This window comes from Chaetodon auriga, chromosome 18, assembly GCF_051107435.1.
Source record: "Chaetodon auriga isolate fChaAug3 chromosome 18, fChaAug3.hap1, whole genome shotgun sequence".
NCBI lineage: Eukaryota > Metazoa > Chordata > Actinopteri > Chaetodontiformes > Chaetodontidae > Chaetodon > Chaetodon auriga.
Window position 1 is genome coordinate 6107501 of NC_135091.1, and position 23891 is coordinate 6131391.

Consider the following 23891-nt stretch of genomic DNA (forward strand, 5'->3'; position numbering starts at 1 on the left):
GTCAGTGCAGCAGCTACTCGTTAGGATGTCCCTAATAATCTGTTCCATTAGTAAAGTTGTCCCTGTTTATTGGTAGTTTGTTTAAAATATGCAGTCGGGCTCACAGATACCAGGTCAGCTGTTACACTAACAAGGCTTTGCATCAGCGTCTCCTTGTGCAGCTGCCCCCTCCTGCGCTGCCGTGACCTTGTTTTAGTGTTTCATTCATCTTGTCGGCCACTTTGAAACCTTTTTATGATCTTGTTAATTGTTCTCTCTCCTCAGAGCCCCCGCACCCCATCGCCCCACCCCAGCTGCTCGGCGTCGGCCCCACATATCTGCTGATCCAGCTGAATGCTAACTCCATATTTGGAGATGGACCTATTATCCTGAAAGAGGTATGTTCAGTATGAGACTCTGTATGGGTTTTAAGCAGTGGCTTGAATGTATAACAACACTGTATGATGCCACTGTAAATCAGGTGTTAAACAAACCTGTCAAAGAAGTTTGATTCCACTCTAGTGACCGTGCGCTAAATATTTAGACAGCAAACAGTTAGCTTAGCATAAACAGTCAAAGTAGTGGAAAAAAGCTGGCTGTGTCTTAAATTAATGTGTATAGAGATTACACAGATGAGATATAATGTGTTAATTAGTCAACTTTAGAGGTAACTTTGAACAGACCCAAGCTAGCTGTTTCCCCTTGTTTCTATTCATTATGCTAAGCTAAGCTAGTTGGCTCCAGGAGGTAACTTTTTAGCAAAGGCATGAGACTTATATTGATCATTTCTTCTAACTCTTGGCCAAAAAAAAAAAAAAAAAGCAACAAAATGTATTTCCCAAACTCTCAAAGTGTTTCTTTCAGCAGTGGCCAGAGTGGTAATTATGGACAAATCTAATCTGGAAACAGCTAGCCTGGCTCCGTCTAACGGGAATAAAATCCGCCTAACAGTACCTCTGAAACTCACTAATTAAGATTTTATATCTACTTTGTTTAATCTGTACAAAAGCCAAAGTGCAAAAAATTACAGTTTGCTTTATATGTGCTGGACTTTCTCTCGACTGGGACCAGTAACCTCCTGAAGTCTCTGCTGGTTGACTAAACGTCGAACTGTTCCTTTAAGATCGATGCATCGTTCTGACTGGATGTATCGTATCTGAAAACTGTATTTTTAATTCATAATTTGACATTTACAATGATATTTAGAGTAAATTCTGATTAATACTGAATAATCCAATAACATTAACGGTCACATTTTTTCCCCTTTAGGTCGAGTACCGTATGACATCAGGCAGCTGGACAGAGACTCACGCCGTGAACTCTCCCAACTATAAGTTATGGCATCTTGACCCAGACACAGAGTACGAGATCAGAGTGTTACTAACCAGACCAGGAGAGGGGGGGACCGGCAAACCTGGACCACCGCTCATTACCCGGACCAAATGTGCAGGTAGGATCAAGATTTCCATCAGAAAAATGACATTTTGACTCATTTGCGTACTCTTTATTGTAACGACGGTCGATTATAAACCTGTATTTCCACTTGAAATATGATTCTACAAGAAAAAGGCAGTGAACTTCTGGTGGAGTCTGCTTGTAGACACGGCTTTTTTCTGCCTGTCTGATTGTCTATCGATCCGTCCGTCTGCTGTTGTTCTTTTTGTCTTGGTATCTATATTTTAGCCGGTGGAGTGATATTTGTAGTGTGAGCTGGCAGCGAGAGGAGAGGCGTAGCGAGGAATAGAATCGGAGAAGAAAGGAGGGGAAAGCCTGAGTCAGTCCATGGCTGCTCAGTGATCTGAGAGAAAGAGTGATTAAAATACTGGAGGCTCTCTCCACCTTTCTCCCTCTTTCTCCTGCTTTTTCTTTCCTCCTCTCACCTCATTCCTGCTTCCTCGCCGCTCCTCCTCCTCCTCCTCCTCTCTCATACTTATATCTCCCATTCCTCCCTCTGCATATCTCTCTTTCTCCTCCGTTCCTTGTCGCTGCCTTTCCCCCTCACCCCCTGCCTCTCTCTCCCCTCATCCCTTTCTCTCTCTGTGGATCAATAGACGGAGGGCAGAAACACTGTCTGACATTTGTAGAAATAAACGACCGAAATATAAACACAGCTAGCCTGAGGGAGGGAGACGGAGCGAGCGGGAGAGGCTTGATATGAGAGAGAAAGAGACAGAAAGAAAAGCAGGGAGCTTGAATGAGAAACAGAATAAAGGAGCGATGGAGAGATGATGGAAAACAATAAGGCTGGAGAAGAAAGAGGGGAGAGAATACAAGGGGGGAGAGAGCGCGAGAGGCGAGAGAATGATGAAACTGGAGAATGAAAATGAAAGAGAGATGAAAACTCATAACCACCGGGCCTGACTGATGTCTCGCAACCTGTGTGTGTGTGTGTGTGTGTGTGTGAGAGAGAGACTGAATCTGCATGTGTGTGTGTTTATTGACAGAGAGGAAGTCATAGACTTGTTCAGGCGACTCGTGTATTGAACAGTTTCCTGTTTGACAGGAAGAGGAAATTAATCTTCTTGTCCTCACTCACGCAGGAACACATTTGGGTTAAACACAATGACTCATTGTAATCCGCGTCGGGTGTTGATATCAGACCAAAGCAGGCCAATATGGTCGTGAATTTGGAGAATTACGCTAAATGATTCTGTGTATGTGGATCATTTTTGTCCTCTGACCAGGAAACAAGTAGAATAATCTCTGCTCTCTGTCCTGTTGAATAGAATTTAAAGGAATAGTTCAATGTTTTGGGAAATACTGTTGTTTACTTTTCTATTTGAGAATTAGATGAGGAGATCAATACCGCTCATTTCAATAATAAAAAAACAGCACATAGTCTTATGATTCAGACTGTTTCTTGGCTGGGTCACTGATGTATCACAGAGGACTGGGTTCAAGCATGGTGCACCGTCCATCCCTGTGAAGGTTGCCTGCTGAGCTCGTACCCTGCAGGCGTCCTCATGCTGCCGTGTGTTTGGGCTCGTGGAGCATGTGCACCAGAGTCCTTCTCCTGTCGGTTCCACAGACTGTAAACTTCCGGCTAATCCAAAAATGGAGAAGGAGGTGGAGCGAGGGTGGCGCTGAGGCGGGCTGACGGAAGCCTGGTTGCTGAAACTGAGCGGCTAGCTGTCACTCAAAGCGACCACGCCCATAATTAAGCATAACTTTGAGCATTAATGTAATTTGAGTGAGTGAGTTGAATCAAACTTCACCCCCGCACAGTTTAGTTTTTCCTTTTTTACCAGGCTCTGAACATTTTTTGCTGTAACATTGGGCATTTTAATACGGCGCTCTATGGAGGTTGACTGGTGTTTGGAGCCAGCCTCAAGTGGTCAGACGAGGAACTGCAGTTCTTGGCACTTACACTTCTTCCCTGCACTCATGAATGGGATAACATGATGAAATCATACAAATCTTTCCAATGTTATTGGACTGAATGGACCGACTTCTGATAATAAGAAACAAGAAAGAATAATGTATTGATAAAATACATAAAAATGTGATATAGTGTGTCAGGTAGTGAGATTTTGCTGCCTTTGTATAAAGCCAGACAAGCTGTTTCCAGTGACAATAAGTACATAAAATTCAAATATGACATACTTATACTGTGAGTAATCTGAATATTCAGCATACAGAGACGTCACCACGTAATGAAGCTAAGCAGTAATTACTGGAGGAGTCTTCTGTCTGTTATTATTTTTGAGGAATCACCCTACTGGTCTCTCTTTGTTTTCAGTGTGACAAAGGTCACTCACACACTCACACACACACACACACACACACACACACTCACACACACGCACAGAGATGAACTTGTGTGCGTTTGTGGAGAGAGAGAAGAGAGACAGACACACACGGTAGAAATGTTATTTAAATGGTAATGATTCCTTTGCTTTTTCTGTTTGGTTAGGTTTGTCTGATCCCACCACCTGTAGTTTACTGAATATTTAGCTCAACGCAAAATAATGAAAACATGCACGCACACACTCGCGCCGGGAATTGTGTGCACAAACGGCAGGCATAAACCCAAGCATGTCACCACACAAAACACTGTTTAATTAAAAACCAATAAAGTTAATAAGATACAGAGCAGAAATCACACACGCTGCAGAGCAACTGATATGATAACAGGAAGGATTTAATCTCTTCCTCTCCTCTCGTCCTTTCATCTCCTCCTCTGCACTTGTTCCGTTTCTTCTGTATCTCCACTTCTTTCTCACGCTCCCTCTGTCTCTCCTTCGCTCTCGCACTCCTCGATTTTTCCTCTGTGGTGATTTATTGCTCTTGTCTGAAGGGTGAAAAATAATCAACTTGAAGTGAAGAGTTAGAGTGTGTGTGATTGTGTGTGTGTGTGTGTGTGTGTGTGTGTGTGTGTGTGTGTGTGTGACAGTAAGAAGGTGATGAAGTAGCTTTTAATCCAAATCCTGAATTTTCTGCCGAAAACCTCTTGGTCACGGCAGGTTAGACACACACACACACACACACAGAGACACACTAACAGGCATGAGCACACACAGAAAAGACACACACTAAGAGGTATCGAGATGGAGGGAAAGGCACACACACACACACACACACAGAGTTCAGAGAGTCACCGTATTTCTCAGATGTTGCACAAACTCAGCATCGCTTGGATTAATGGAAGAATGGAATCACAAAACACACATTTCCAGACACACAAGCGCAGATGTTGAAGGACTCCCACACAATATATCACATGTACTTCTTTATGTATGTGAGAACGCACACATGCACACGCAGTCAGCAGTACGACGCTTTAAGGGTCGGGGCCTTGAAACAGCAGCTCGGAGACTTACGGCGCAGTCTGCTGTGTGTGACGTTCTGTGTGTGTGTGTGGTTTCACAAAGGTCGACTAATTAGCGAGGGTCAGTTGTGCCGTAGATGATTCTCCACTTTTAGGAGGCGAATCACAGATTTGTGGACCCGGGAAAGGGGAACCTTAAAATCGAATGTGGATAAACTTTAAAAAAAAGCGTGCGGGCGAGCTGGAAAAATAAAGTTCAAAGATAAAATGTTTCTCAGAAGGAAAAATAGGCCTTTCAGAAAAGGACGCAGTTGCGGCGGTGAGCTGAACTGAGCTGCTGACGTTCTCGGCGAGGTTAGTCGAGTTTATGTGCCGCACATGGCACATTTCAGGCACATGTACAGACAAATACCATAGATAGAATATAAGAAAATGAACCTAACTGCACTCGTAAGTCAGTTAATGGAGTATTGCCATGATCAGGCCGTGCTGTGTTTTAATTATTCCTGACGGTAACTGTGTTTGCACGTGTCATCTCTGAATAAGAGACTTCGCGGTGCGGCTTCTCCGTTTATTTTAGAGCAGAGGTCACGTTACTGAAAAAGAGAGTCTACCTGAGCTGTGAGATAACTTAAAAGAACGCGTTTTCAGCTGACTTTCACCTCCTCGCCTTCATCAGCCTTCTTCTTTTGTGCCTGTGAATGTTTCTCAGCGTTGGTACTTCACTCGTTTCTTTTTCCTCAGCTTGTTGATCTCTGACAAGTGGCGCCACTTACGCACACACTGCACATCCATACCACCTATATACCATTTTTTGAAACTCAAGTCCCGCTCGCTGATTTCATAATTAGCCGGCGCTCAGGCAAAGCGGAATCAAATTCCGCGTCGCTTGCAAGTGCAAATTGAATGAACGTCGCAGCGCACATCTGCATCTTTCATGCGCTTAAATCTGGCCCGCAGAGAGACGGAGGCATGCGGAGAGAGAGTGAGCGACAGGATGAATAACCGGAGTTTCATTTGTCTTCCTCATGACAGTGGAAGGATTACCAGGAACTAATTGGACAGATTAACTTGGATTTAGCTGCATCTCCTGTCAACCTTTTCTGTCCCCCCCCCCCCATTCTCTCCCCTTTCTTTACCTCGTTTCTTCTCTGCTTCTCTTTAAGCTTCTTTCTCCTGCTTTAAGGTCTTTTACTGTATTTTTCTTGGCTCTTCCTAATGCTTCATATTGGGGCACAGTGTTTTGTTGTTTTTTTTGCCCTCAGCATAGTTCTATTTCATTTAGTTTCATTTCCTTTCCTTTTGTTTCCCGTTCTTTAATTCCAACCTCTGGATTCAGCTGATATGAAGCTTGCCGTCCTTGGTGTTATTGTTGGTGTTTATTGGTATTGTTGTTGTTTTCAAAGCTCCATCTGTGGAGAACAAAGCCTTTTAGTTCCAACATGAATCCAGCCGTTTGTCTGTCTACCGGAGGAGGGGAAAGGGACAAGGCAGCCTCTGTGGTTTACCGTTGGACCTGGTCCCGCTTGACTCTGGCCGCGTTCCAAACTAGTTATCGTCTCTGCCCGTTCCTCCTCTCGGCCTCCCTCTCTCATCTTTCTCTCTCTCTCTGCCCCCTTTATCAGTCCCTCGCTCCTTCCAGTCCCTGTTTCATTTTTCCACGCATTGCTTTGGTTTTACACTCTTCTTTACTCATTTTCTATGCTACTCTCTTTGCCCTTCTTTCTCTTTCTTTCTTTCTTTCTTTCTTTCTTTCCTTCTTTCTTTCTTGTATTTGTCTATATCCTCATTTGCTCCCCCTCCTACCTTGTTTTTCACCCTCTTTCACTACCTACAGTAAACAGACAAAGATAAGCAGCAATGCATTATGGGTCGGGGGGCGGGGTGGGGTTTTGAAATGCAGGTGTGTGTGTGTGTGTGAGAGAGAGAGAGAGAGAGAGAGACAGTCATATATTTTGTTTTAATTCCATGTTGAAGACCGTCTCAATGTGAAGCAGTGTTATCATCAAGAGACCCTGAAATCAATACAATTTATTACACTATCCTGTATGTGCGTGCGTTTGTGTGTGTGTGTGTGTGTGTGTGTGTGTGTGTGTGTGTGTGTGTGTGTGTCTTAATAGCCAGGTTTATGGTGAGGATCACAGGTATTGATTTGAACAGAGAGAGACAGAGAGGAAGACACCGAGACAAGTGAGGAAGAGACAGGAACAGAGGGAGAGACAGGCTGGGAAAGCAATAGGTCTCCCTCTCGCTCTATTTAAATGTCAACCATCCAATAACAGGTTGAAGCAAAAATGAAATGCTCTGACCCCTCAGCTATTAACACACACACACACATCTACACACACGCGCAGAGTTGAGCAATAATATTTTCTCAGCAGACAATTACCCGCCCGGGCGTCTTCACAACCTTCCCTCCGTTCCGTCGTTCCTCTGGTTTCCTCTCATACGTCTGCATGTCTCTTTATTAGTGAGCTATTTACATCGAAATGACTTAACACACCTCAGCGTGTTTGTGTGTCGCTTACAGCTCGGCGCGCGCGTGTGTGTGTGAGCGTGGATGAGTTTGCCCTTGACGAGGCGTTCTTATTATGAGAAGTTTCACTGAGACCAGCACACACACATAAACACACAGCTAAACATGCTCTGCCCAGATTTAATCTTGATTCTGTCACAACCTGAAGCGTGTGTGTGTGTGTGCAGGTGTGTGTGTGTGTGTGTGTGTTTGGGTAATAACCGAGTGGGAGACGTGCCTGTGAGTTTCTGTGCGTGCGTGTGTGTGTGTGTGTGTGTGTGTGAGAGTGACAGGCAGATAATGGGTTGTCAGAAGAAGCGACAAGTTTGTGTCCTTGTGTTGTCTCCTCTGAGAGAGGAAGACCCAGAGAAAAACAGAGAGCGAGATGAGGAGGGTTTGGCCGGAGACTTGCATCTCTATTTAAGGTGAGCTGTTTTTATTAAAAAATCCTGGAAGGACACGAGGAAGCAGATACGTTACAGTGACACCGAGGTAGAAATATCAGCAGGCGAATGACGGGCAGTGAAGACCTGTCAGTCTGTGACAAAGACAAATAAATCAAACTTTTGATTAAATTCGCTCCGGTTGCCCAGTAAAAGATTCCACTTTAGTCTGGTGGTGTCTGAAGCCAATTTGCAAGATCAATATCAGAATTAATCAAGGTTTGTTCAGTATTGAGCAGGTCTTAATAACCTATTTCACTCTAATCTGTCAAAAATCTAAAATCATCAAGTGAAAAAAGAGATCTGAACCAAACCTTCCTCCATGTTGTTACGTTCACTCAGGTACTGTACACATTTGAAGTACTCTTACTTACTTCAACTGAGTATTTCAAGTTCATGCCACTGAGGTTCCACCTCAACCAACAGCACCACTATTGGAAAATGTTACTTAAACCTTAATCCAGTAAGATTAATAATCTGGGAAATATGATGTATAATATTATGAGACTCTCAGGGGGGAATTTTAGGCACTTCAAGTACATTTTACTTATAATACTTGTGTACTTAAGGAACATTTAAAATTGCAAGTAGCACCAGTATCAGACACAGGAGCAGCTCGAGCTCACCGGTCTCCAACCAGTCTGCATTCAGTGTCTCAGAAAAGACAGAAAACCACACGCAGACGGTGGAGGGTGGTAGATACAGTGACATTTCATGTGGGCTAATAATAATAATAAAGCCTCCCTGATTGAGTGACATCTGCTCGAGTTTGAGAGGTACTTTTGGTACATAGAGAAATAACTCTTACACACCAATTTGTAGCTGCTAAAGATTATAGCTTTGCCGCAGTAAACGCAGCCCCTCCAGGTGGATGGGCCGCTTGAAGAGTAGCTGCTCTGTGTGAGGTGGGGCTCCACCCTTGGTGCTGAATGGCTGGTGAAGCACATGTTGGTAAACATTCACGAGACTGTAGTGCCATTGAAATGCAGTGGACTTGTGTGAGCAGGCGGGAAGCAGAGGAGGAAAGCTTTGGTTTTGTGCTCGTGAATGTGTGAGTGTGCGTCTGTGCGCAGGTGGGTGGGGTCTGGGGGGTTATTGATCCAGTTAAATGAGCCAGTTAAGGTAATTAAAGCCCAGGGCCGGCTGAAGAGAGGGTAGATTATATTGATAATAACAGTTGTGAATACACATAACAGATGGAAACCAGAGACGTGCTTTGCAGAAGTTATTGCGTTTGAGGAATGGATGAACGGCAGTGAGAGGCAGACGTGGATGTTCATAAAACCCACTTGTTTCAGCTTGGAAATGTCGACTCAGCACTCTCCACTGCATTGGAAACCTCAAACTTTGTAAATATGTTTGAAGTTCAAAGTTCTTTTTTCACATAAGTCATCAAAGAATGGTCATAATTTTCCCCTAATGGCATATTTATGAGCATATGGCAGTAATCTGTTGGGTTACTGGGTGAACTCAGGCCCGATGGAGCAGACGCGAGTCAGAAATCTGCTCCTCGCCATTTGGCTTTACCTTGTGTGCTCCTCTGTTTCTCTGTAGAGCCAATGCGGACTCCAAAGAGGCTAAAGATCGCTGAGACCAGGTCCCGTCTGATAGCGGTGGACTGGGAATCGTTGGGATACAACATCACTCGCTGTCACACCTTCAATGTCACCATCTGCTACCATTACATGACTGCCAACAACCACAGCAAAGCCGACTGCTTGGACATGGACCCTAAAGGTAATGCTGAGTTTAAGCATGAATACAGGCCTTGTTTCCATTACTGGTACTGCAGTTTTACTGTTATACATTGAGTATGACACACTACGTGCGGCCCTAAATGTATTACATTTTTTATACATAGTTGTTTCATAAAAGAGTTATGTTGGTTTTTTTGCTGTTATTCTTCTCAGCACCACGCCACCTGGTGGGAAACCTGCCGCCCTACACCAACGTCAGTCTGAAGATGATTCTGACCAATCCCGAGGGACGGAAAGAGAGTGACGAGACCATCATACAAACCGATGAAGATGGTGCGATACGCAAACATTTTTTTAATCCATGTATTTATATCCTAATTTTGAAAAACGTGCATCCATTGTTTGCGTGTTAGCTTTCAGAACGAGGGCTCACGCAAGAAATTGGGAAGTGGAACAAAGTGCGCATGAAAAAAGCACCAAAAAAATCATGACTAGAGCTCAGATGTTGTGAATTAAGCTTTGGGATACACATATCACTTCAGCGTGGATCAGGACTATGTGTGAATTAGCTCCTTTATTTGCAGCAGAGAGTTTTGCTCTTAATTTTACTTGCATGCTGTAATGTCATCCGTGTGTGTGTGTGTGTGTGTGTGTGTGTGTTAACAGTTCCAGGCGCAGTTCCCAGTCAGTCACTAAGAGCCACCCCATTCGAAGACAGAATCCTGCTTTACTGGAAGGAGCCAGCTGAGCCCAATGGAGTCATCATACAATATGAGGTACTATTAGCAGAAGCAGCAGGAATAGTTGTTGTTGTTGTAGGAGCCAGACTATCACTCTGCTCAGCAGGGAAAACGTGTGAACCAGGATTCTGTCTCTCTGCCCCCCCCCCCCCCCCAGATCAGCTACGGTGGCGTGCGCTCATTCGACCCTTCGGTGCCTCTCCAGAGGCCGGGACTCACAGTGTCTCTGCCCTCGAACGCCACCCATCACCTGTTTTCCCAGCTCCACCCGGGTGTCACGTACCAGCTCTCTATACGCGCGTCCACTTCCAAAGGCTTCGGCCCTGCAACCACGCTCAACGTGACTACTAATATTTCAGGTAGAAAACAAGTTTCAGGGAGCTTTATCGTCGCACATTGTTTGCTGTGTCACATGTAGGTACTTAGCAAGTTGATACGCGAACACTAAGACAGACTCTTTCTTCAGCCCCGACAATAGATGAGTACGATGGGTCAGAGGCTTTTCTGAATGAGACTGCGACAACCATCACTGTCCTCCTCAAACCTGCCCAGGCCAAGGGAGCACCTATAAGGTATTATATGCATGAATACACATGTACAGATACAGTATACAGACCAAACTTACTACAGTCCATACTTCTTACTTTTAGTAACGCCTTAATGTAAAGCGACATTTAAGCCATAAAGACATAAAAAAGTAGTTCTTCTTACAAGTGTATTTGTGACCAGTGCTGTGGTCAAGCTTCAAAATGTGCATTACAGTACGAGTTATTATTGTAATTATGCCAAATGTGTTATTTTGTGGGAGTAACGTGGACCCAGAGGTGTTCTAGTCAAAAACAGGTTGATAAACAGTAATTACATTAGCAAAGGCCACGTAAACACGACACGAACCGCCTTTGAAATTAGACGTGAGAAGTATTTTATTCATCGTGAGAAACAAAAAATAACACATTTAACTCGTGTTCTTGTCTGCAGTGCGTACCAGATCGTGGTGGAGGAAGTGAATCCGCAGCGGACACGTCGTCAAGCCTCCTCTGACTGTTACGAGGTGACGATCAATCTGTTACACGCCGTGCAACTTATGTAATATACATGTATTTGTTTGCTAATGCAGAGTTTCATGTGAAAAAATAGGAGTTTTGTAGTAAACATGCACCATTATATATAGACTCTATAGACCGTTAGACCTTTGGATCCCAGCTCTTATAAAGCAGATATACATTGTTTTTGTAAGCCAGAGTTATAGACATATTCTTTCAATGTAAATATACCCTCTTTCCCAGGTCCCAGTTTCCTACCACAGTGCGTCTAGCGGTGGATCTCCATATTATTATGCCGCCCAGCTGTCCCCAAGCAACCTGCCCGAGCCGCTCCCCTTCACTGTGGGAGACAACAAGACATATCAGGCAAGCCCTTTTTATCCCAGCTACATATTCTATGGATAGTGCAGTAAAAATGTCAAGTGACATTTGGGGTTATAGCTATAACCCCAGGAAAAAGGCTAACAGACAAGGGGGGATGTTAGTGAACTTGGGTTGTGATCGGGAAATACAAGAGTTTTATTCTTAACCGTAATTAAACTTATAACCAAACATACCAGACCGCCCAAGGAGAACACGTACAGCACCTCCAGCAAGGCTGCAAAATCTAGATGTTTAGAAATGTTAATTAAGTTTTTTAGGTTTAAGTTTTTCTGACTTTGCACGCTCAACAAACGAGATATGATATGTTAATTTGTGACCTCCAGAGGTGCTGATCACTCCCTTTTAATCCCCAGGGTTTCTGGAATCCTCCGCTGGCTCCAAGAAAGAACTACAACATCTACCTTCAAGCTGTTAGCAGCACAGAGAGGGTAAATAAATATTAATTCATGTGAAGACACACTTAACTTACCTGCTAGCTGCGGTGGGTAAATACACTGTGTGTACTCAAGCTAAAACACACATGCACAACTTTTAATATACAGTGTGTGGGACTCACATGTCGCTCTTCCTGTGTCTTTTTCTGCAGGAAACTAAGACGCAGTGTCTGAGGCTGGCTACTAAAGGTAAAAACACTGTTACCGCTGATGCCACGTCAATTTTTGGGTGTCACTAACGATATTAGAGTAATTATATTTTCAGTGTTTTTATGTCTGTTTGGCTAGGCCGCTGTTAAAGTGCAAACTGTCCCTTCATGATTGTTGCTAATCTGATATTTTTGCTGCTCATCTGGTTTGTAATGGGGGATATTACAGACTGTTTTCATACAATATAACTTAATGTGTTAATAATCCGCTCAGTCTCTTCTCCATTGTGACGGCCAGCTCAGTGCAGAATGGTATTTTTCTGTATTATGAGTATTAGCAGGGGACAATATAATGTTTTACAGTCCTAGAAAACGTATTCATGTTATGTTTGTGTGCACATTTATCCCCTGTGTGCGCACACAGTCTAAATGTCGTGTTTTTACCATCAACCATATGTTGATAGATTATCAGACTGGTTTTAAATGGCGTGGAGTTAATCCCTGAGCAGCCACACACACACACACACACACACACACACACACACACACACACACACACACAAGTGCACACACAATGTTTTGAGGAAAGATTTTCTGAAATGCGGCTGATGGATCAGAGTTAGAACAAGGATAAACCCAAAAATACATTTGCATGTTTTCGATGAAATTGACAGTCGTGGTGGTGGGTACCGCTGAGCTTCAAACAGTGAGAGCATTAAAGAGTAACACCAAACTAGAAGACCTGAAAAGATGAATGAAAGTAAAATATTCCCTCTTAAACACTGAAACGTAGGCGTAGCACAGTGGTAACGCTGGTCTGACAAACAGCAGTCAGTGAAGTGATGAATCGCTTTTTATGTTAGAGGTCAGAAAATCGTGAAAAACATGATTTCTCAGAGCTCAAGGTCACATATCAGGTCACATTTAATGAGCTGGTACCAGTGAATGTTTGGTATTTTTGCTTGGAAAAGTCAATTGACTAATTGAGTAATTTGTTCAGCTGAAACCTCACAGGCTAAAAAAATGAGGCCAAAGTGCCAGAAACTGCAGTTCCTTGAATGGCCACTTGTGGCTGGCTCCAAAAGTGAGTCATTCCCCATAAACCCCCACATTAAAACGTCCGACGTTACAGCACAAATAAACTTGCCCTTCATGTCAACTGTACAGGGGTGAATTTTTATACAACTCACTTGTTTGAATTGCATTGAAGGCCTAAAGTTATGCATTATTACGGGCACGGCTGCTTTCAGTGACGACTAGCCTCAAGGTTTCAGCAACCAGGCTTCATTCGGCCCACCTCAGCTCCACCCACACTCCATCTCTGTGCTCATTTTTGGGTTGAGTCAGGCACTGCCAAGATGTATCATTAGATGAATGAATGACTTAATTATTAGCTTCTCACTGTCCAGTTTGCCCATTTTCTCCTTGTATGTGAACATCGGGTTGTAATTTCCATCGTAGGGGGCAACAAAAGTTAAAATATTTAAACTACCCTTACTCACCCTCGCTGGTATTCTCTGCCTGCCTCACCCGATTTTACCTGAATCCGAGTGTTATTGTGTTAAAGCAAAAAAGAAGTTAGAAGTCATATAAGTTTTAATTACTCTCTGAACTCCAGTGACGGTCCTTGCTTTGACCTCAAAGTGCCAAAGGATCATAAAACCAGACAATAAAAGTGACATAATTTTCAGCACAATCAGCCGCAGCGATAGTAGGATTAATCATTAAGGCTGATTTAGTTGTGTATTTTTATAGCAAACCATCCAGGGACAGACACTGGAGAAGAGCATACTGTAGGTGATAACACTGTCCCAATAAAACCAAACAATATGTAAATTAAATTAAAAGAAGGGCCAAGCTGAGAAGAACTGGAGCTGCATATTTTGCGTTCACCCGATTTCTTCAATGCGACCAAGACGTGTGAGCCAGTGAGCTCAGAGGAAACTGAACCCATGAGGTAGATCAAAGGTGTGGTGCAGTCCCTCCGGTGCCTGTCAGGTGTCATGTTTCCCCTCTCTGAGAGAAGATGTGGGACGTTACTGTGTTTCCAGTGTCATCATATTTCACGAACTGCTGCTGCTTGTAGTTACTAGAACAGGTGGTGGCTTTGCTAAAGGCTGCTAGAAAGAGATGACGCTCCGTCATTCCACCAGCCGGAGGAGGTCCGAGTGACTTATTTTAGCTTTTTTTTTTTTTTATTAAAGCAGAAAGACACACTAATGGACGGAGAGGTCAGATGACCGTCCCCTCCTCTCCCTCCTTCCGTCCCCCTGCATGTGTGTGTGCGCTCGACCGTGCATCCGGGAGGGAGGATTAAGTGATGGTGGTCCTATTAGGTCATCTGGGGTATTGTGTATTGTCATTGCTGCCTCAGGGTGTTTTGTGTGTGTTTGTGGCTGTGTGTGTGGTAGTGAGTGTTAGTGTACTGACCTGGATAATTTTACAGACATTAAGAGCTGCTGCCGACATTATGAGGTCAGACTCAGAACCTTTATAGGACTGTTTTTCTTTTTTTTTTGCTATGCCTTGTTTTGAAACCATCGATTCCTGGTCTGACAGTCACTAAAGAAACAGTTAGCGTGGTGAAGATTCAGGTTTAGATTAACCAAAAAAATCATGATATTTTCATGCCGTCACAAATGCAAAATCATCATAATGTCATCAAAACACTTTGTAAACTACCTCAAGAGAGAATGAGACTGGCGATAGTCCATATATACACGCAGCATATTGGCTACTACTCGGCCATTAACAAAGAGTTTTCCCTCAATAACATCATAATTACTGCTGAATGATAGTAAGTAAGGAAATTGTTGGAATACCATGAAACCATCTTAATAATCTAACTCTAACCTGCAGAATGAGGCATTAATAAGTGCTTTATAATGACTAATAAAGAGGCAATAAGCAGCTGATACGCATGCTGATAAGCAGCTAGTTAAAGGTGAATATGTAACTGATGTTTAAGTGTTAAATCTTGCCTGTGGAGCCAAAGCCTGATATATCAGATACTCCCTGCAGCACTAAATGTGTATTTATCCGCTGCTGAAAATAGTCCCCAAGAAATCCACTATTTAGTCCTTTTTCAGTGATATTTGCTAAACACTACAGTGTGCAGCCGTCTTAGAAAATCATGAAGCCTTTTCTAAAAATGTGACCATCTATCTATGTGATGTGTATATTTAAAGATTTACTGTATGTCTTAAAGCTGAGTGCCGCTGACAGGCATGACAAAACTGAGAGAGGTATTGTTGGGATTGGCAGGAAAAATACAGGATAACGGCAAGTTTATCCTTTCAAAGCAACATTTTGAGTGGCACATCAGTGCTCATGCTTCATCCATCGATGTCCGTCCTGTGTTTTAGTGTAATATTGTTATGTAATGACACGGGGTTGGACGGGGGCATTTCATAGATTTCAGCAGCAAAATAATATGTTAAGGTCACAAATATGGAGGGAGATAAAGAGAGAGGGGGAGATTATGTCTATCTTGTTGATATTTAGCATTAGAAGTGGATTATTTGTTTGATAGATGTATTGCATTATGTTGAGTTTTGTGCATATGTCTTTGTGTTGGATTATTTGGATTATCATAATGCACGATAATGTTCTTACATCGCAGTACGAACTATTCTGGCATTATGGGATCAGATGGCTCAGCTTAGGAGCACGAAAACAGATGCTCGCTCGGTTTCTGTTGACTCTCCGTCGACGATCAGCGGGGTTGAATCTGCACTACGGCGTGCACTCGGCCTGAAACATCATTTATGAATTATATTCCAAACAGGCGAAATCAGGGAGTTCAGTCAAGTCTCTGAAGTCATCAGGAGCAGAAATGAGTTTGAGTACAAGTAATGTACGGTGACCGTGGTGCACAAACGACGGTCAAATTACATTTCAAAAGCGTTTCCCAATGAGAGCGTGACGCCAAGGATAACCTGAAATACAGAAAGACAAAGCCAATTGAGCATTTCTTTATGTGTTTGTGTGTAGTCAGTGTTTCTCCATTTTCTGTTTTCTGTAGTGTGCTTGCAGCTGGGAGTTGGAGTAGGAGTAGTGAGCGTGCGCAGAGTTCACTGGTTCAGTACATTTACCACGAGGCCATTCAAAATGAATCAGAAGCTGAAATCTGGAGTGTTTTTATTTCAATTGACTGAGCTCCACCAGATAGCACAGCGCAACATAAACGCTGTCAGCTCCCACTGACGCTCCGTCACTGCCTCTGTGAAAGTTTGATCAGTTATTCGTCTTTCACATCCCATGATGCACCTTCATGTGAAATACTTCATGGCCCAATTGCAAAAAACTTTACATTTAGCCTCAGCTGTACTTTGTGTCGTGTGCTAATTAGTAAATCTTAACGTGCTAATATGTTAAATTAAGATGGTGAACATTACTCCTGCTTAACATGCAGCATCTTATGTTAGCATTGTGATGTTAGCATTGAGCTAACAGTGCTACTGTACCTGATTTCAGCCTTAAAGAGCCGCAACACAACCACAAAAAGGACTCTGCTGACTCTCGGCTGTATGAGCTGTTTGGTACAATTGACTGTTGTGGGTAATCTCTTTTCTTCATCTTTATGATTGCTGTCATATTAATGAAGAAATTCACTGTCAATCTGTGAGCCAAATAAGCTGCTCAAACAAAACTTTCGGCTGTATTTTCATCATGAATGACTTCGCTTTACCAGGAATGTTTCAAGTCTGGATATTTACCTGATCTTTAGCACGGGGCTGATTAAAACGTCCCATTTAAAGGGCTCATCAGGATTTGTTTCCTTATCACACTCACCACTTTCCGGATGCGAGGGCATTCTGTAAAGACATTTTGAGTGAAGGCAAACGTAATTCCCCAGGCTGTTGGGTGGCATACTCTGCCAGCCTTAGGTGACACAGGGTTGCGTAAATACTTCGAAATAGTGCCAAGTTTCTATTATCTGTATAACAGGCTTACACTCAGAGCAGGAGAGCAAAAGTTCAGGAATATGGAGAAGGTCTGCACCCGCTGAAGATTTGGGGTTCCTCTTCGGCTTAGTCGACAGGTGCTTCTGGTTAGAAACGTCACTTTTTAACTTTGTCAGATGTCATGCAGCTCTTTGGCTAAAGCAGTAGGAAAGCTCGCACGGTGAAGCTTTTGAAGATAATTCCAGCTGTTAATTGTTAGTATTTCCGTTTCTTAAACTACTCCTGAAAAAAAAAGGGCTGTTCGAAGTTCCTGGTGTTTCTTACAGGAGCTGTATTGACAGATAGGAAAATTTCGCTTGTAAATTAAAAGAAATCCAGCGGAGACCAGACGTTTTACACACCTTGTATTCCCCCGGTGGCTGGCAGCTTTTAAAAAACTGATCGGCAGTTTTCCTACAGCAATGGCCACAATAATAACAGTACAAGAAGCAATCTCAAGCTCACAAAGCTTTTAGTACTTTAGTGAGTGATATCTCAAAGGTCACAGCGTGAGAGAAGTTGGGGTTTTTTTTGCTCTTCTGCTGTCCACCGAACATTAACTCTGTAAACACAAGAAACATAAAACATGAACGTGGCAACTACAAACTGTTAATGGCTTCAGTGATGATGTTGTCTTATTGTCATCAGGTGCTACAGAGGAGCCAGAAGTCATCCCCGACCCCGCCAAACAGACGGATCGGGTGGTGAAGATCGCCGGGATCAGCGCCGGCGTTCTCGTCTTCATCCTGCTGGTGCTGGTAGCCATCTTATTGGTCAAGAAGAGGTGAGTGACAGCCCCATAACCACGGCCGCTAACACAGCTCTAATGGAGCGTTTCATGAAGAGTGCAAATGCAACACGAACCACAGTACGACACCAGCGAGAAGCAAGAACACACACAGACACAAATGTGCACCTAAATCCATTCTCTTGTTGTGTGTTGGTCCAGTATTTGCTGTAATGACACCATCTTCCATCCATTCACCATAAACGTTGATCTCCCTTCAGAACCAGCTTGATAATCGTTCCTGAAGTACGTTCTGCTTAAACAAACAGCTGAGGGCTTGTTTTCCCGAGATCCGTGCGAATCTATGATATTTCCAAAATTAGAAGTTCCTGCCTCACACAGCTGTGTGAGCCTGTCTGTGCAAGAAGGATCCGAGGACACGTTTTTATGTCTCGTACAGCCGTTGAATCAAACCAGACAAAACAAGCACTCGGAGCAGCTGACTCAACTGAGCATAAGAAAAGAGAGACACAGTGAGAGATCCTCAAGCAGAAGATGTAGTAACGTACGAAAATAATGTCTAAACCTAGAACGTGGCATTCAGGAGGGACACGTATGTAGATGAAGGTCCTTTGTGAGAAGATTTTGGCAAAGATGACTGAGGATGAAGCTAAATCTCGCCACTGTGGACAATGAAGGGCGGTTGGTTGGAGTTAGGCTTCGAGGTGTTGGCAAAGAAATGTAAGCTGCTGGAGGAAACACATTATACCTTTTGGTTCGCACAATTTCTCCGTGTGATGTGGTGGACTAGGTACACACACTGGGGTTTATACCAGTATGATTAAGGACATTTTTGAATAAAAGAAGAAAACAAAGAAAATGTGAGAGTGAAAGAATGATGCATCTCTCTCTTTCAGTATCTCAGCCCTCACTTTGAGTCGAGCACTCAGTCGGTCGAGGTGTCGCTGTGATGTTTCAGTCTGTGATGTGTTAGTCTGGTGCAGGGCTCCACCATGTGGTGGCTAAACGCAGCTACAACATGCGAGCGCAGCTGCAGTTTTTAGGCTGCTGCTCCTTTAGAAACCTGATATTCTCACATGCTGTTATCCTTCTTCTGTGGTAAGTTATGATGGATGTACGTTTATGAACCAGAAGTCATTTAATTTCTTCCACTTTGAATAAAACATGTTGTTTTGGGTTCACTAACAACAACATTATTTCTGAACCACCACACTAATTAACATTACAGTAGCATATTTGAAGTCCTGTACAGTAGTTTACGATCATCAGACACTGAAATAGAAGAGTTAGACACAGAATGTATTTGTTTTCTCCAGCTATGACACTCTGCGAGGCAGATCAGAGTGGCTTAATTAAACTGTGTAATACTATCAAACGTCTGTTAAAATGTCATGAAAGCTGTCTACATCCTTTAAACTTCACCCCCACCCAGAAGTCTAGACAGTTTTGGTTTTGCTAAGAACCTGCTGCCTATTCATCAAGTTGTATCTGAGTAACTGTGAGCTTCATGAGCTTTTTCTGCTTTCCAGGGCGTGTGTGTGCATACGTTTGCATGCACATGTATAAGTCATGTGCACGAGTGTGTGTGTAATAATGATCTATTACTAAACATGTCGTTCTCCCTGTGACCTTTCAATTAAAACCTGGTGTTTAGGGGACCTGAGTGCGCCATTAAAAACAGAATAATTAGGAATTTCATTTACATATCAGAGCAGATTCATTCTAGTCAAGTGCGTCATATCGCATCTTTTCTTATTATGATATAAAGCGTCAACATAAACAGCTTGGTTTGATCTTTACATTACAAGAAATTTAGGATTAACGCTGAAATAATGCAGCTTGCCAGAGGCTTGAGAGAGTAATCAGGAAATCAGTCTCTCAATTACAACCAATCACGATCCTCCTCAACAAATCAGCATCAGTCCATTAGAGACATTGAATTACAGTCAGTGATGAACTCTTGTCATCCGAGAACAGCGACGTCCATATTTTTGTTCTAATTCTATAAATGAATCCATGTTAATCAGCTTTCGTGCTGTGGCTTTAGTGTCAAAGTGTAATTGTAGATGTTAATCACAGGACCTGAGCGTCTGACTGTAAGGTAGAAATACTCTTTTCTTGTAGACGCTGTTACCCGTCAAGAAGTTGACAGCGTTTGATCCATAGTCTGCGCTCGGCGGCCTGATGGCTGTGCCGTGTTTTCTGTCCCTCGAGGATTTTAAGCCTTTTGATGATAGAAAATTGGTCCAAATTGAAAGCTAATTCATTTTTGGGGAGTAACTGTTGTTTACGGCTCTGTAATTGCATCACAGCCTGGAGGAGCTGAAGTCAGCGTCTGTGGTTGTTTTGACCTGTAACCAGCTCGAGCAGCGTTCATGCCTCTGGGACAGAGACAGACAGTCCAAATGACAGACCGCTGAGCAGTCGAGGGACGGCCGCAGGACGAGTAAAGCGTCGTGTTCAAACTTCAGGCCGTATAAACGACGCATACGAACAACTGAACGTGAATTTTAGTTTTGGAAATGGGATATTTTCAAGTTTCATGTTTAAATCTGTTTCTATGTATATGCTTTTGTTTGATTTATGAAGACGTATGAGATCGCGTCGCAGCCAACACTGATCGCCTCATGACAGCAGTTTCTGGCTGCGACTACTTATTTGCATATATCTCTGCATGGGATATAAAAATGCCTTCGAGCTGCTTGAAGTGAGTCCTAAAAACTTGGTTTCAGTTATAATGTATGCTTGCTTTGAGCCATGATATCATTTGTGTTGAGCTATGAAAACAAATGTCCATCCTGACGTTGTTAGATTGATTTAAAGCTACGTGGTGACGACTGTCTTAGCGGTAGCGCGCTTGGAAAATGATCCAAACTCACGAGCGTGAGGCTTTAGGAGTTTTCCATAAAGGTTTCTGGGGAGATCAATCTTCATTGTCATTGAACCTTTACAACTTTGAACAATACTGCATCTTTAAAATGGTGGGGACATGATGACATCGCAGTGACATCATGCTTGCTTTACAGGAAGCGAGCTGCATGGTGTTATAGATCAGATAGCTTTGTGTCAGATTTGACAAATTGTTTACTGTCCATAATAGTAAAGTAAAGGTGATTTAGGGCTAAAAAAAAAAAAAAATCTCCAATCAGAGCCGTCCAGTTACGGTAAATGCAGCTTAAAAATACTGCATGAATATTTTAAATATGACACCTCCAGAAGACAAAGACTGTTGTTAATATTGGTAGTCCATTGAGAAAGTCTCTTAGCTTGTTTTGTAGTATTTCTTTAGGGTTAAACTTGAGTTTTTACTTCTTTTTTTTAAAGAAATAGGGCCCATAGTTATTATAATAACCCCTTGCATGACCCTCAAGTTGTAGCAATCCAAAGGTGTTTTCTTCTGTTTCTGTTGTTGCTGGTTGGGACAGGACAGTATTGTCCTAATTTGCATATTCATGACCCTTGTGTCTCATTCTTTGCTTTCTGATTGGCTCACAACCCCAGGAGGACCTACTATTCATACTCTTATTACCTGTAAGTAAACAACCAATCAACAATCAGCTCACCCGGCTGCTGTTATCTTACTGGGCGAATTATTAGTGGCTAGTTGTTGTTATTTTTAAAGATGCAGTATACTTTTTTCAAGACAAAACACATTTTCAGCTCTGACCAACCAGCCAAAGCCATCCTCATTGACGCCCTGCCAGGGAGGGGGTCAATTCACTTTCATGTCAGTCAGGTCAGGACTTCAGCGAATTCCATATTTTCATACTTATATATCTGAAATCCTTGGATAAAACAAGACGATGTTGATGGTTTCCTGTCTGGAAGTGACAAGAAATAAATGAGTGCTGAATCGTTAGCAAACGTCTGTTAAAGGGACTGAACTGACAGTGAATTGACCTCAGCCCTGGTGTCCTCTACATGCTCCAAAGTTGCTCTGAAGCAGGCTTTTGAAGGCCAAAGTTGGCCGTAAACCAGACCAAAGCAGGCCAAAGTGGGATGACACAGGCCTAAGCGTGTTATTTGAAAAAAGAATGCTGCACTTGTGACTTGTAGCTCTTTGTGTGCATGTAGTCATGTGATCATCCATCCGCCCATCAAGTCACAGGTATCACAGTAACTCTGCTGCACATGCTCAGTGTCTCCTTCCTGGTCCAGTTCCTGTTTGGAGCACGTGGCTCTGATTTTGGTAGTTCTTGGTGGTTTCTCTCATGTTGTGGGGACTCCCTTCTCTGCTCTGTCTCTTATTGTCTCTCACCAGCTGTGACCAAAATGGATCCCTAACTTAGCTTCTTTAAAAATAATGATAGATAATCTGAACTTATACAGCATGTTTCAAAGCAGATTTACAAAGTGTTTTACATGGTTGAATCAGGACTAAAACATTGCGGTTCAGAGAAAAATCAGCCGCTAAAAGGTCCAGTGTGTAAGATTTAGAGGGGTCTGTTGACAGAATATACCAGAAATGGAACCTAATACCAAAAAGCACAGATAATTAAAAGAATATGGGCATTTATTCTTCACCAGCTTGTGTCTGCGTTCATCAAATACGTTAAAAAAAAGATTAATCGTGTAGCTTAAACATCATGAAACAAATGAAACAGGACAGTTAAGCATCAGTCATGATTATAGACCGATGTGTTATTGGTTGTTGAGAGCGTGGTGATTGGATTCGATTAGATGGGCAAGAAAATAGGATTGTTCAAAAGTACGTTCCGACTCTATTGGACTTTTTAGCGACACCAATTATTGCAGCATAAATTCACCACTTTTCTCAGGAAGTAGCAGTTTTTCAAGAAGTTGAAAGGGAATAGTGAGAAAATATAACATCTATTCAAATACGTTATCAGGGACATCTGCAATTTCTCCTTTTTCATCACACAGGCAATCAAAACCTTTCAAGACTGTTTTTCACATTTATGAATTCATCTCCTGGTATATTTTAATGAATTTCTCCTGCAAAGCAGACCCCTCTGCAGGAGAGGACTCTGCCATGTTTACAGTTTTGTTATTCATCAATAAGAGATTTGCAGGGTGTCTTTACCATTTTAATGATCAGGAGATGTTACACGACTTTTTCTGAACGCATAAAATCAACTCACAATTCAGACTTTAAAGAGAAAACTGAGAGAGATCCACTCTAGGTCTGGTCACAGCTACTCCCTCTCTTAAGTACACAGCATATGGTGGTTTATGATATATATATATGTATGGCCTTCCCTCCTATGTTTCCTGTTGCCATAAATACACTCACAAACACCCACACACACAGCTTAACCTGCTCAACACTTAAACCACTGTTCCTACCGAGTGTGTGAGTGTGTGTGCATTATGTGTGTATGTGGTCTCAGAGGTGGAGTTGGTGTATTTTGGGGTGAAGAGGTAAAATATACGATGAAACACAGCATGCTTTCTGTGTGTTTGCTGGGGAGAAGTCAGAGCCGTACGTTGTATCAGTTTCGCAACAATCACAAATCAATAAAATTTAGTCGGAGCTCAAACTTCTGAAGGAGTGAGGAGCTGATCATTTAAAACATGTCAAAGCATGATTCATGTCTGCTGACCCCTGCAGATGTTGTCCTAACTGATGCACATCTATGGCTCTGGGTGCAAAATGTTCCTGCATGCTCCGTCATGCTCGACGCATTAAGCCCTCTGCGGTTGTTTTCCCTGGGATTTTAAGGACTGGACACATCGGGAGAGTGAAACCTGACAAGGACACCGTGATGTTTAAATTTTAAGATTATTTTTCTTCACCGGGCACCAGGTCTCATGATAAAGACAGACAATACCGTGCAATTCAACAATGTAACAACGGCCTGTGAGGAAAAATAGATTAAAATTTAAAAATCGGGTTTTTCTCAAATGTATTTTTCCTAGAAAAACTGTTCCGCTGTCTCATAACTGTGGACTGTTTATGAAATGACCTCAAGTCCTTCTACTCGTACTGTACGATGATAACTGTGCTTCTGTGGTTGGTAAATGTTTTCCCCTGAGCTTCTATAGATCAGAAATCATTCCCTCGCTCTTGTTTTAATGGGCTTC

At 42.7% G+C, this 23891-nt stretch overlaps 1 protein-coding gene across 27 annotated transcripts in view; it reads left to right on the forward strand.

The window, feature by feature from the left end:
- The window catches only part of ptprk (protein tyrosine phosphatase receptor type K), a 105741-nt gene that overhangs the window by 65409 nt on the left and 16441 nt on the right, over positions 1-23891 (forward strand). For 21 of the 27 annotated variants that reach the window (XM_076755449.1, XM_076755455.1, XM_076755454.1 and 18 more), the window contains 13 exons: positions 265-377; positions 1249-1429; positions 9260-9442; positions 9616-9735; positions 10069-10178; positions 10300-10501; positions 10609-10714; positions 11121-11193; positions 11429-11551; positions 11923-11997; positions 12156-12192; positions 17747-17882; positions 21348-21377. In XM_076755449.1, coding sequence (XP_076611564.1) covers positions 265-377; positions 1249-1429; positions 9260-9442; positions 9616-9735; positions 10069-10178; positions 10300-10501; positions 10609-10714; positions 11121-11193; positions 11429-11551; positions 11923-11997; positions 12156-12192; positions 17747-17882; positions 21348-21377 — 1489 coding nt within the window. The remainder of the gene's footprint in view (positions 1-264; positions 378-1248; positions 1430-9259; positions 9443-9615; positions 9736-10068; positions 10179-10299; positions 10502-10608; positions 10715-11120; positions 11194-11428; positions 11552-11922; positions 11998-12155; positions 12193-17746; positions 17883-21347; positions 21378-23891) is intronic. The other 6 variants (XM_076755459.1, XM_076755471.1, XM_076755472.1 and 3 more) reach the window with 1 other exon arrangement.